We start from the raw sequence: 14,435 nt of genomic DNA, 5'->3' as shown, positions 1-14,435 counted from the left end.
CTTTTGCCTTTTTTGGAGCCATTGGTAGAGCACTTGCTTGCAAAAGGCAAAGGTCCTGAATTTGAGCCTTGGTCTGGTACACAGTTTAATCCATCAGGAAGTTGCATATCAGAGCACACTCCACTACAGCACGAGTTAAATGAATATGAGAACTCTTCTCCAAGGTGTTCGAAAGGTATTTTCCTGTTCCAATCACACAAAAATTTAAATTTCCATTAAAAGGACATAGTTTCCTATTTACAACTAAATACTGTACACTTCTAAGCTCCTCATTATTAATTCTGTATCTTATAATTACCACTTATATGCTGAATCTTGCCACTGTGTATTATCCGCTCTTTTACAAAGCCTATTTATTTGTAACAGCAGTTGTGTTATATAATAGTTGTATCATTAAGACACATGTTACTTACACAAAGCACTGATAAATGTGTGAAATAAGAAGTAGGACTAGAGAGGGATAATCTGTGAAGGCATGAATGGAAACTATGGTACACTAGACTCTCGCTAATCCGGCCATTCCTGGCACATATGGGGGGCGGATTAGCAGAAGTGCCGGATTATTGAGTGTCTGAAATTTATTTTGTTTTTTATTTATTTTGAAAACATAGTACTTTATTACACTGAAGAATGCAATTTTAAAACATAGATGATATACTTTATTAAATCTAAAAATGCATTAATTTTCAAAGAAAATGTAGTCCTTGAGTGTTCAATATACTGTATATAATTATGCAGTTGTATCACTCACTATGAAACATGTCCCTAATTTTTAACTGTCGCAATGATGATACGCTACAGTGGCATGGTTTATCATGCAACCGCTTTACAAGCATTACATCGGTAGTGCATGTATCTGGTTGTTTCATAATGTACTTCAGGAAGACTCCAGCTTCAGCACCAGTTGTGTGAGAAATCTTCATGATCTCTCCTCCTGTGTCCTTCATCACTTTCATCTCATTACTTTCTTGCATGCTTTTGATTATTTCTTCATCTGTCAAAGTTTGGTCCATGTCACAGTTTTCCTCATTCAGCCACTTCTTCATCATCAATTTCTTCTCCTCCTGGAAGGCTGTGGAACATGTCAGTGTACAAAGTAATTGATAATTCCAAATTGACATACTCATTGCTGTCACTGACTACTGGATCCAACTCAGGATCAATGGATGGCCACAATTTTCTCCAGCTCTTCATTATGGTAGCGCTCTCCACTTTATCCCATGCTTCATCACGTATGTTAATTGCTTTCCGCACCTTCAGCATAGTCTCGATAGAGTCGTTTTCACTTTTGTTCAACAGGGAGACGAGAAGTGAATGTCGATAATGACATTTAATTGATTCCAAAGTTCCCTGGTCCATGGGCTGAATTAGGGCTGTCACAATGGGTGGGAGAAAGAGTGCTTGTATACCATCGGACTTTAGAGAAACATCTGAAGGATGACTGGGAGCATTGTCAATTATAAGGATAACTTTCAGTGGAAGTTTTTTCTTCTTTAGCTCTTTTCTTACTGCTGGTACAAATGTTTCATGAAACCACCAAGAGAATATTTGTCTGCCCATCCACGCTTTCTTCTGAGCGCAATACTGCACATAGAATATTTATGTCAGTGTGTTGAAAACAACATGGATGCTGGGATTTTCCAGTCACTACAAGTGGTAGTTTATGACTCCCATTTGCATTACAACACACCATTCATGTTACAGGCTGTTTCTGTTGCTTGTAACCATGAGCTTCCTTCTCATTCTTGGCAGCTATTGTTTTTGAAGGAAGCATCTTGTAAAAGAGTCCTGTTTCATCAACATTATACAAGGCATCAGCAGTTAAATCTTCTTCCTCTGCTATCTTCTGTATCTTGCTTACAAACTCATCAGAATCCTTATCATTAGTTGAGCGACTTTCCCCGAAGACTGTCAGCTGCTGAATGCCACGTCATTTTTTCCAGTTAGATAGCCAACCTTCATTCACTGCAAACACGTTATTACCACCAAGTTGTTTGTTAAATGCAGCTGCTTTTTCCTTTATAATAAGGCCACTGATTGGAATTCCTTTACTGCATTGTTGTATGAACCATCTATAAACAGTTACGTCCAGTTCTTCATTCTCACTCTTTCACATAATATTCTGTTTTCCCAACTCACTATCCATTTGTGTTGAGTACTGTTGAATATCATCTTCTTTCTTTTCAATGTCATAAATAGTTGCTCATCCATCATTGAACACAGTAGCAATGGCTTTCTGCGAAGGACCTCGAGTTTCTTCTTGAGGTCTAGTGTAACATGTTCCCTTTTAGAAGAATGATTCCAAACAGTAAAGAAAGCTACAGTTTCAAGTACAGTATATAAAACATTGTTTAACTAAACATTGTTGCACACAGTTATTCATTGTGCACGTTTTTGGATGTGAGCCGGATTACTGAGAGACCAGACTACTGAGGGTCAGATTAGCGAGAGTCTAGTGTACAACTTATGTTTGCCCCTGGATATGCAAGACAATCTTCTATATTTTCGCACAGTATTTTTACATTTCATTGATATTAAATATAAGCTTGAATCAGTTAGCATGTTTCAACTTTTTCAGATACACAAGAAGCACCCAAGAGCCTCAGTTTGGACTCATCAAGTTCACTGGAGAGCTTGACATCACTAGACGGAGATGATGAGAGGGTTGGAGGTGGATCTGGAGGCCTACGATCCAGGTCCCCACCACCTGTAGCAATGCCACCACCCCCACTGCCTTTCTCCCTGCTGCCTGGACACCGCAGTACTGGTGGAGCCTTCACAAGCTATGTCCGTAGGAGAGGAGAACCCGACGGCCATACAGCGTGTGCACCAGAGACAGTGACTGCTGCCACTGTCACAGCAAACACCAGCAGTACCACTTCAACAGCTGCAGCTCCTCCAGCCAAACCCACCATCGTTGGGAGACCTGGAGGTGGTGGTGAGAGTGATGCCGCATTCACTCCGAGTCCACCGGTCGTTCAAGACATCGCAACGCTTACACTCGCACACCAGACGCGTATACGTACACTGTACTCAGGCAATATTGCAGGCAGTGGCAAGGGCGGTGGCGGAGGAGGTGACGGATCACCCCCATCCGGTGAGACGAGTGTGGCACTACTGCGCTGCAGCAGGCCTGCCAGTTCCAGTTCAGCGAGCTCTGCCACAGACTGGGAGGGATCCGGACACAACACAGTGCTCCGCAGGGCGGCACAGCAGATGCCCTTGCCTCCACTGCCCCCTCCGCGACAGGTTCCCGCCCCGCCAGCACCTGTGGTCGAGGCTCTGCACCCTCTGCCACCTTCGACACTGTATAACCCTGGAGGCGAGTCTCAGCACAGCTCTGATTCTGACTTTGGTAGTCCAGTGAAGTCTGTCTTCAAAACGACACGATCAAACTACCATAATGCACCCACCCTCAAGCTTCAGTCCACCTCTGCAACATCGTCCGTGCAAAACCCACAGCAAGCTTCAATGTTAGAAAGGCTGAGTGTGAGAACTGAGCTCGGGAATCTGGGAAGTGCCGGGTCTAGAAAACCACTGGCGTTGAGTTCTGGTGATGAAGGGACTTTACCAAATATTAAAGATTCATCATCACGTATTCATTACTTCCCTGTTGCAGATAGTAATGATACAAGTGAAAGCAAGACATTTGAAGAGACACCTGATGTAATGGCATCTAACAGCAATAATGCTAGTAGCAGTAGCACTCAGAACAACAACAGCAACAGCATACAAGACCAGATAATTGCAACGCAACTCAGGCGCCTGAATCGTGAACTGACGCCGACAATATCAGACGTGTACCACGAGCGCAACATCGGCCTCGGCCTCGCACCGCCCCTGTCGAAGTTGCTCTTGCCATCTCGACAAGCCGCGGGTACAGTTGGCGCCAAAGAGAACCAGCAGCACGTAAACGAAGTGGAATCTGGTACCGGTGAAGCACTTCTCGCAGCTGGTCTTGATAAACTGGGATTGCTGTCCGAGGAGTCTAAGTCAGGCACAGACACGTCGACATCGAAGGCACCGTGGCTATCACTGCAACAGTTCCAGCAGAGTGGTGGAGATCTGTCTACTGCTGATCTCCTTGCCGAAAGTAAGGTTCGTGCAACTGGTGGCTCTCCGTGCAGTGAACTGAGTCGCAGAGACGAAGGAGATGGGCGATCTATTGCAGATTCACAGTGCAGTGCAGGCTCCTACAACAAGCCCTCACTTTTAACGAGGGCAAATCCAGGAATTTATTTTGGACAGGATGATCAGAAGGCAAGTATATCAGCATTTCTACTTAATTATAATTAAGATTATATTCTCTTTATTATGTCACAAGTAAAATATTTAACAAGCAGTTGCTAGTTTCACGAAATGTTTCTAAAGATATGAACTAAAAAGCAGACTTTGTGTAGGATTAAAATTACAAGAGGTAACAAATCTTATTCTTCTGTGAATAACGAATTTTTCACTGAAAAGTATAGGTGCTGAGTTGTCAAAGGTACATAAACAACATTGAGAACTGTTATAGCTTCTGGACAGATGCAAGCAGAGCTTTCAGTGTTGTTTATGTTGCTTTCAGTGACTGATCTTCAGTACTATCACTTCCAATTACCATGATTTATCAGTACATGTTTAAGTGTTACCTGTCTTTTTTTCTTACTAGCTGTAAGATAACCAACCTGATTTTTATTGTCTCTTCTTCTTTGCCTCTTTGCTAGTGCTGTAGTCAGGAACCATGACACTAACCTTAATGAATAGTGGATGATATTTACCTAATTCTGTATGCAACTCCATAGTTTTTGATTCACTTTTTTACAAATTTATTAAATTTGATGTCACATTGTTGAGACGATAACCAGTTCCTTAACTTTGCAACACAAGTAGCACATAAATCAGGCTAGCCACATTCAACAACAGTCCAGTGGCAGAATTTAACAGATAAACTATGATGTTGTTGATGCACAGTTTTTAGATAACTATCACTGAAGTGATTGTTGTTATAAAAGTCTTCAACACAAAATATTTAGTATGGCACAGAACAGATTTCGCCTTCACATCAATTGTCACAGTAAGCACAGTGTCTTGTAGAGAACCACCAAGAACATTACACATAGATGTTTCACTCAGTCCATTCTTTAGCAAAGGTCAAAAGACACAACAATCAATGGTTTCATAAAAATAACAGTCTGACTTTCCCATTATTTACAACACAATTTAGTCAAAAAATTACAAATTTAAATAAGAAAATTTGCTAGTGGGTTCTTAGGCACCACCACCTAAGTTTTCTCAGGTACTTATAAGTATACTTTGTGGGAATCTTAGTGTAGTGAATGAAATATATTGTGACCTAGGATATCAGAAAAGTTTATGAAACCATTTTGTGCCTCTGTGTTGGGAATAGCCTCTTACAGGTGTAAGTGCCATATCAAAAATCACAGTAAATTAGGCAACAATCTTAATTAAATGACTTTATCAGTTAGTGAAGTATGCCACCTTGTGCATAAAAATTGGATCAACAAAAGTATAATGACAATGATTGGAATCTTGAGATTTTTATGTACATAACACATATAAATTATGTAGATAACTGTATAAAGGCAGAATGAAGATCAGATGAAGTAACTCCAACTTGTTATGATTCATAGTAATATAATAAAAAAGGAAAAAGAATGAAAAAGGAGACAGACATAGATGATGAAGGAATATATATCAAAAAATTAAAGGAAGTTAAGGTCAAAGAGTGAAAGACATGACAATGAGAAGAAAGGAGCAGATGAAGGGAACTTGTGCATTGCTTAATTCATCTGGGTGCACAAAACTGCCCAGGATAACTGTGAAGATGCCTAACAAAGAATTAAACATGACTACATTATACTGAAGCATCTGCTTTGAGAAATAGCATACATAGGAAACATTTTCTTAGAGCAGTCACACTTCTACAAGAAATTTTGGAAAATACAGTTGTTAGTATGGTAATGGAAGGTCCTGATAGAATGTAAATAATTTTAGGAGTAATAGGAGTAAATATAACAACTCAGTGAAAAGTTTAGGTGTTGGGTCATCATGTGTGTGTGTGTGTGTGTGTGTGTGTGTGTGTGTGTGTGTGTGTGTGTGTGTGGGTGTGTTTTTAATGTATTTATGTAATTATTGGGTGCCCACGTCACTGAATTATTGACATGTGTTCATACATAAATAGAGAATAATTTGGAATAAATTGTGTGCTGGTCATTATTTTACTGCATTGTGTGGCTTAACATCATAATCTACAAACCACTGTGAAGTGTATGGCAGAGGGATGTCCCATTGAAGCAGTTATTAGGACTTTTTCCCATTCCATTTACATACGGAGCACAGGAAGAAAGATCACGTAAACATCCTATGTATACTGTAACTACTTAATCTTGTCTTCGTAATCCCTATGAGAGCAATACATAGCAGGGTGTAGTATATTGCTAGATTCATCACTTAAAGCTAGTTCATCAAATTTAATAGGCTTTCATGTGATAGTCTGGATCTGCCATTCGGTTTTTCAGCATATCTGGGACATTTTCCCATGGCTTAGACACATCTATAACCACATCTTTGCATACATTCAGTATCCTATGTTAGTCCTGTTTTGTATGGATCCCACAGACTTGAACTTTGTTCTGTGAAGTTGCCCAAATTCAATCTCCATTGTTGACTGATAAAGTCTGTCACCTCCTAACATTGAATTGATCCTGTGTGATCCCTTCACTTCATATCCCTACAAATAGTTACAGCCAAGTAATTGTATGTCTCGGTGATATTTTAGGCATAGGATACTACATTTTTTTTGTTTTGTCAAGTGCGCAATTTTACATTTTTGAGCATTTAAGGAAAGTTGCCAATCTTTTCCAAAATGAGATTGTCACTCTTGTTGGACTGAGGTGGGCTGAACATTCTGCAGTTTTTAAAATTAATTCCTCGTTGTCAGAAATACTTCTCACAGTTGCTTTGCTAAGTAACTTACCAACCTCAGTGTCAATAATACATCCATATTTTTCTTAGCAATAAAAACTGCTAACTTATTTTCTGTCAAATACAACATTAGTACAAGCTATTTCACCTTGTCAGGCCCATTACTTTTCTTTTCTCCTCCAGTTTTGAAAACGAAACTTGCTCACTTATGGCTATGGATCTGCTGCAATGGTATTATAATGATAAAGATGAGCAGACATAACGTATTATTGTTTCTACTTAATGACAGATAATGCTGCAACTGTTTTACTCAACATACCCTTATGCATATGTTACCAACAGTAAAACTCGTGAGTAATGAAAGCACAGTTATTGAGGTTTTCCTGTACTTTGCATTAATTTAGCAAGCAGAATCTGTCTGTACTGCCAATTTTCTTCTAGCTGAAGAACTTATCACATTGCTGACCATTAGTATATAATTCTGAATTTACTTTACTCCATTTCAGATGCAGCCAGCTAGAGTGGTCAGCTTCCTGGAAGATGTAGTTTCAATGGGTGCAGATGAATGTGGGGGTTCGAGTAAGTCGAGGGGTGCTTCCAGAGACAGTAACACAGCACCCCTTCCCAGGCTGAGGGCTTCTAAACAGCCCCCACCCCCAGTTCCCACTTCTAGGCCCCCACCCACATCTGTGAAGTTCCCTGGAGGTTTTGGACATCAACAGCAACCACCCTCACAGTGCTGATTATAGCTACAGTGAGAGTGAGGACTGAATCATTCATTATATGTGCTGCAAAACTGTTTTGTTCTTACAGTACCAGTACTTCTGTTACATGTGAAAGTGAGTGTTGAGTGTATAAATTTAATTTTTTGTCATCAGTTTATCTTCTTAACTGTGCTTCAGTTATATAAAAAATACTGTAATCATTTGCAAACTGAAAGTGTAAAGTTTCACCATATTAGTGTCTTCCAAAAGGCCGTCATTTTAGGAAGATGTTGCATTGTTATTGTCTTCCAAAAACGTTACTAGCTTTTTAAAAAAGATATATACTTTGTAATATGTAAGTGGTTTCCATTATCATTAGGAATAGTATTGTGTGCAATACGGGAAACAAAATGGCATCATCCATGGATGATATTTGTTTTAATCATGAAATAAGAGATATGTGAAACAGTTTAATACAATAATGTTGTTTCTATTGTGGCTGAGGACTTATTTTCTGAAACTAAAAATCCAGAATTTGTGAGAAAAATGTTTTTCGGTAGGCTAGTGGTGCTCGCACGCAGGGTAGGGAAAGGAACTGTGACTGCTCAGTTAAATTGTTAATTTATATAATTGCAGTGTACCTTTATGTTACATTCTTGTTATTAAGTTTCAGTACTTGTGGGGATCTAATACGTAAAGTGATAGAGACCTAGCCAACACTGGAAAAATTGTACACAGTTGTAAACTGCGTTGGAGAAAGTATAGAAGAGTGTAGAAAACAATGCCAGAAGATTCATTATGTGTTGATATCCTTGTTTGTATGTGACTAAAATATTAAGATATTCCTTCAGCTTCTCAAAAATTGCTGTCACCAACCTTGCCATCTATCTTTGTCCTAGTGATGTTGACTACTACTTAGTAGACACTGAACAGATAACAAGTTGTATATTGTGAGCTTTATGATTTCTCTCTTATGCATCAGAAAGTCTTCTAAAATTTATTGTTTATTTACTGCAGCAAAAATTGTATCACTTCATGAAAATGGCATTCACTACACAACAACATGAGAATTATAAAGAAAAATAGATATGGGCATTTCAAAATAGTTGATGCTATAGCAGAGATTTATGGCAATGGTACATTAGTACAACTATTTTCTTCCTGAAGTTTATATAAAATTGTTCTGAGTGAGTGATGGAAATTAGTAGTTTATAATATGCCATACAAAATAACTATTATTCTGCATGCTTAGAGCTTTACCTCCCAACTGGTAATTTACTAGACTTTATTTTTATATAATGTATCTGCAGTTACATTAAGTTCCAAGAGAAAAATAGTACTCTGTGCAACATATCGAATCTCAGTTTAATTAAAGACATTCTCAGAGAAAGGATACGAAAAATAATTGTGATATGCTTTAAAATTTCAATCTCTTGATAGTCTTTTTGAAATTATCTTTTTTATTCAATTCTTACTACATCTAAAAGTACTGCTTTCAAGAGTGTAACATTAAACTCATTCTTTTCTGGTCTGCAGTCACTGCAGAACACAGGTCATCATTGACATACATATTTCAACAATTTCAGGTGCAATTAGAATTATCTTGTGATGGAAAAAGTTGCTACAAAAGAAATCAGACCTTTATTAAAAGTCTTGTTGGCAACTGGAATATATGTACATATTCAAAAGATAATCATTTTAACAAATCTGTAGTTTGTTATTAACTAACCAAGATTTTTAGCATAGTTCTTGAGAACTTCTGTATTTACTACTTGAAGGCAATGCTTTTTTGGAATTTTTGTTCATAGAAAATGAAGAGGAAAGAATAAAAAAGAAAGAAACGCTGCATGCACATTCTACAACCAAATTTTTTTGTGTCAGTCATCAGCATTGATCTAAAAAAGAAATACCTGGGTTATACATTTCTTACTTTTACAATTATTTTATGTGACACAGATACAGATGCACTGTAGACACTAACAATCTATTGTCATTGTTCCTTTAGGTGCACTGTCTCGTGTGGTTGATATCTTTGTCAGTGGTAATATTGTATGTGGAAATTCCATCCTTCTTGGCAAAGTGGGTTGTTTTGATATTGCAACTGTATTATTCCTCTTAACTGCACAGATATTTATGAGTACTGAAGGCCTTGGTCTTTAGAAAATGATATGAGAGTGTGAAGCATATGTTCCAACTTTTCCATTATATTTGAGGTTGGCTAGATACTCTGGCTTTCTTGTGAAGAGTGTATAGAGTGTGGATTTGATGTCCTGATTAGGATTGTCAAAACAAGTAGCTAAGATTGACAAAAGGGAAGCATAGCTAATATAAAATTGTTTTCACATCACATTGTTTATTACACTGTCCCAGCCAGTTTTTAACTTGTGCTCCTCTTCATTTCTGTTCTTAATTCTACTTCATTGCCACACAAAGAATACAAGTTCACATCATAAAGCTTAGAGCTAAATGGAAGGTTCTGTTTAAAACTGACTCCCTGTTTCTTATTTATTTATCTTTTTTAAGCTGGCTACAATTCCAATTGTACCATCATATTATAAAATAAATATTGTATCTGTGAGTTATAAATGTCAGTTTCTGTGTGTGCGTGTGTGTGTGTGTGTGTGTGTGTGTGTGTGTGTGTGTGTGTGTGTTTTGTGCAGAGAGAGATAGGCATGAAATGTAAGTAATGACATAGGATTGTTATTGTTGAAATTTGTGTACCACCGAAATACAGCAGCATGTATAATGTGGTTAGTTATAAATTGGTCCTAATCATGCAGTTCTTGACCCTCATGTATAATTTATAATGAGCTTCTAAACTACCTGGACCAAAGGCTGGTATTGTTTTCCAAATGTAAAAAACCTGTTACAAATGTAGGATATTTATATAAATGTTAAGAGACTGATATTTCAGGATATATGTACTTTTACTGTCTACAGATGATTTAGTGTTTCATAAAGAATGTTAATTTTTGTAAGAATGATATAAAAAGAGAAATATGTATCTTGTAAAATAAATGTGTACAAATGTTATAATTCCACAGTCATACATTTATTTGATGCAAAAACATAACCTGCAGTCAAGTGATTATCTTTCCCATATCTGAACAGCTATTTTGATACTTACTTCATAAATGTAAGTAAGTAAGTGTTCATAGTATTTTAATAAGCAGTGCCCAGTCGAAAACTTCTTAAAGAAACTAACACATGCTAGCACTTGATAAGAGAGTATTCAGTTTCAGTATTCTGTTTATTCACCATTGACCACTTATAGTGAAATATACAATTAAGAGTAATTTTTACAGTGAAGTTTTTATAATTTAGTTCCATAATGTTTAGAAATTTCCTTGAGTACTAATGTCAGTCATATTTATTTCACATATTTTGACTGTCTTGTAAAATTGGTGTTTAAGTAACCAGTCATACATCTTAACTTTGAAAATATTATAGGGCAATATCTGAGCAGATATTGGATGTTCATTAAAAAGTTTTAGGCATGTTATTTTGTGCAAGTTTGTAGTCTTTGTGAGTTTATGTCTCGGTATATCCAGATTCAGTTTGCCTCTGGTATTGTGTAGATGCATCATCTCTATGATGTTGAACTCATTTATGTTGCTTTTGACATAAAATAACAGTGTGTATACGTATAGATTAACAACAGTTTATATCTGGAACTTGGTAAAGAGAGGATGGCAGCATTCATTTGGCGTAACTTTGCTTATTTTCGGATTTTTTTAAATTTTTTAATTTTTTTTGACTGACGTAAATGGAATGTCCCTACAGCAGTATGAAATGTGCTATTGAAATAGACCAAAATATGCAACCTTCAAATACAGGGAGCGAAAGGCTATTTACAATTTGTACAAAAACCAGATGGCAGTTATAAGAGTCGAGGGGCATGAAAGGGAAGCAGTGGTTGGGAAAGGAGTGAGACAGGGTTGTAGCCTCTCCCCGATGTTATTCAATCTGTATATTGAGCAAGCAGTAAAGGTAACAAAAGAAAAATTCGGAGTAGGTATTAAAATTCATGGAGAAGAAGTAAAAACTTTGAGGTTCGCCGATGACATTGTAATTCTGTCAGAGACAGCAAAGGACTTGGAAGAGCAGTTGAACGGAATGGACAGTGTCTTGAAAGGAGGATATAAGATGAACATCAACAAAAGCAAAACGAGGATAATGGAATGTAGTCAAATTAAATCGGGTGATGCTGAGGGGATTAGATTAGGAAAGGAGTTTTGCTATTTAGGGAGTAAAATAACTGATGATGGTCGAAGTAGAGAGGATATAAAATGTAGACTGGCAATGGCAAGGAAATCGTTTCTGAAGAAGAGAAATTTGTTAACATCTAGTATAGATTTAAGTGTCAGGAAGTCGTTTCTGAAAGTATTTGTATGGAGTGTAGCCATGTATGGAAGTGAATCATGGACGATAGCCAGTTTGGACAAGAAGAGAATAGAAGCTTTCGAAATGTGGTGCTACAGAAGAATGCTGAAGATAAGGTGGGTAGATCACGTAACTAATGAGGAGGTATTGAATAGGATTGGGGAGAAGAGAAGTTTGTGGCACAACTTGACTAGAAGAAGGGATCGGTTGGTAGGACATGTTTTGAGGCATCGAGGGATCACAAATTTAGCATTGGAGGGCAGCGTGGAGGGTAAAAATCGTAGAGGGAGACCAAGAGATGAATACACTAAGCAGATTCAGAAGGATGTAGGTTGCAGTAGGTACTGGGAGATGAAGAAGCTTGCACAGGATAGAGTAGCATGGAGAGCTGCATCAAACCAGTCTCAGGACTGAAGACCACAACAACAACAACAGATACTCACCAGTGGCTGCAACTGTCAGTTTCCACATGAGATAGCTTACTCTTGCTATTCTCTTGTAGACATGACTAAGACGTTCCTCCCAGTTTAATTTCAAATCATTGTGAAAGCCTAACAGATTTACTTTCCACAGCTGTAGCCATTCCCAGAATTAGTTACTGTGTTTTATCACGATTGCATAGAAGTTCACTGGAAGAAAAACAGTTCACTGCTAGTTCAAATTTTTCCTGTGATGCCAGATTCAGTTCTGTCATGTCATGGTTGGTATTGAGCAGTGTTGTGTCATTTGCATAATGCATCATGGAACCTGCTCCTACATGGTAAGGCAGGTCATTAACTGCAATGATGAATAGAAAGGGACTTATGATCGAGCCATGTGGCACTCCAGTCCAAACTTCCTTCAAAGAAGAGCATCTATTTTTGACTGATACAAACTGCCTTCTATTTCTTTGACTTGATTACATCTAAAGATGGGCTGTTTATGCCATAATACACCAATTTTACAAGTATGGTGTTGAACAGTACACTGTTGAAAGCTTTGCTGACATCACGAAGTCAAGTAATACTAGATCCTTGTGTTCAAATGCAGTTAACTCTTAGTTAACAACTTCAGAAACATTCCATTGGAAGGCATACCACTTATGTGGCTTAGCACCAAGGATATCGAAGCACAAGTGACAGTTTGATTAATTTTGTCTTTCAGCTTGCCCACAAAGGTTATAAAGTAATTGGTAAGTTCATCAAGGTCCAGTGCTGCATCTTGTGTATGGGTTTGGATCTTATATGTAAGCTTTTTGAACAGGGTCAGTTTGTTTTTGTAGTTCATTTTATGTTGTAAATAAACTCTATACGAGGTGTCATCCAGCTCAGGCTCTTGTTTACAAGAATTTTTATATATTCTGTAGTCTGAGCATATCTTCCCTTATATGAGCTAGCGTATCTGTACGCTATTTTAATTGTTCCTTTCTGTTTATGCTTAGGGCTAATTTTGATTAATGGTGAACAAGAGTAGCATATTTCAGTGGAACTTTTTTTTTCCGGGAAATTATCAGACATTGCTTCCCCAGTGCCGTTCCCAGGTTCCTTGTTGTATACAAAGCTAACATCAGCTAATCTATCAATAAATAGATTAATATATTCATCTTTCTGGCCTCTTATCCATGTAGTATTACACTTGATGCTGGTTACTGTGTCAGACTTAGATTACTGATCTCGGCAGAATGTCAAAATTAAGGGTTCATGGTGCGCTAGTCCATCACTAATGAGTCTGACTTTGTACATATCTCTAGAAAAATTAACTTTAACATTATGCATGTGGGCTTGTAGTTTTTAGCATGTAGATTTAAAGATCTTAATATATTAAAAATGTTCTTATAACATGTTCATACTTATTGGTCATTTCATTGTTGAAATCACCACAGATAATGAGTTTTCCACATTACTCCCAGAATAGAACTTCAGTGCCTGCTAGCCGGGGACAGTCCAACTGGCCCTTACTAGTGTAGCAGCCTGGCCAAAAATTTTCTGTAAAAATTTCATTTCCTTGGATACACCAAGAAGATAATACGTAACCTTTCTTACCTGTTAGTCATTTATTTCCACTCTAATAGCCTGAATCTGTAGATTTCACTAGTAATTATAACAAGACTGATCATTTGCAAACCCAGTCAGCCACATAATCAGTGATCGGCATTCACCCGTTCGGCTTTATTCCACTCAGCTCGTATAGTCCTGTCACCTTTTGCCTGGAGGAAAGTTTATTTCTAGATGCAATGGGAATTCCCATGGCAGAGACATCACATACACTATGCACACATTCAAAAATCAACTTATTCATTTAGAATCAACTTAGAATTTGTTCAAAAACTAAAAGGCATGTTTCAAAATTGTATGAATAATTGATAGATCAATGTGCGCTGGATGCTAGGCACTTTGTGAAACAAGGTTTTTTTCCTCAAGAATATGAAATTGGCACCCCCCC

The 14,435-nt window shown here is 37.6% G+C and overlaps 1 protein-coding gene across 1 annotated transcript in view; it reads left to right on the top strand.

Annotated features, from left to right (window-relative positions):
- The window catches only part of LOC126204308 (tetratricopeptide repeat protein 28), a 131,258-nt gene extending 120,640 nt beyond the window's left edge, over nt 1–10,618 (top strand). Inside the window, exons 29-30 of the mRNA XM_049938694.1 lie at nt 2,579–4,260; nt 7,434–10,618. Coding sequence (XP_049794651.1) covers nt 2,579–4,260; nt 7,434–7,670 — 1,919 coding nt within the window. The 3' untranslated portion in view covers nt 7,671–10,618. The remainder of the gene's footprint in view (nt 1–2,578; nt 4,261–7,433) is intronic.
- Nucleotides 10,619–14,435: the final 3,817 nt, after the last annotated feature.

This window comes from Schistocerca nitens, chromosome 9, assembly GCF_023898315.1.
Source record: "Schistocerca nitens isolate TAMUIC-IGC-003100 chromosome 9, iqSchNite1.1, whole genome shotgun sequence".
Taxonomy (NCBI): Eukaryota; Metazoa; Arthropoda; class Insecta; order Orthoptera; family Acrididae; genus Schistocerca; species Schistocerca nitens.
The sequence above is the reverse complement of the archived record's forward strand: the minus strand, read 5'-3'. Positions and strand labels throughout refer to the sequence as shown.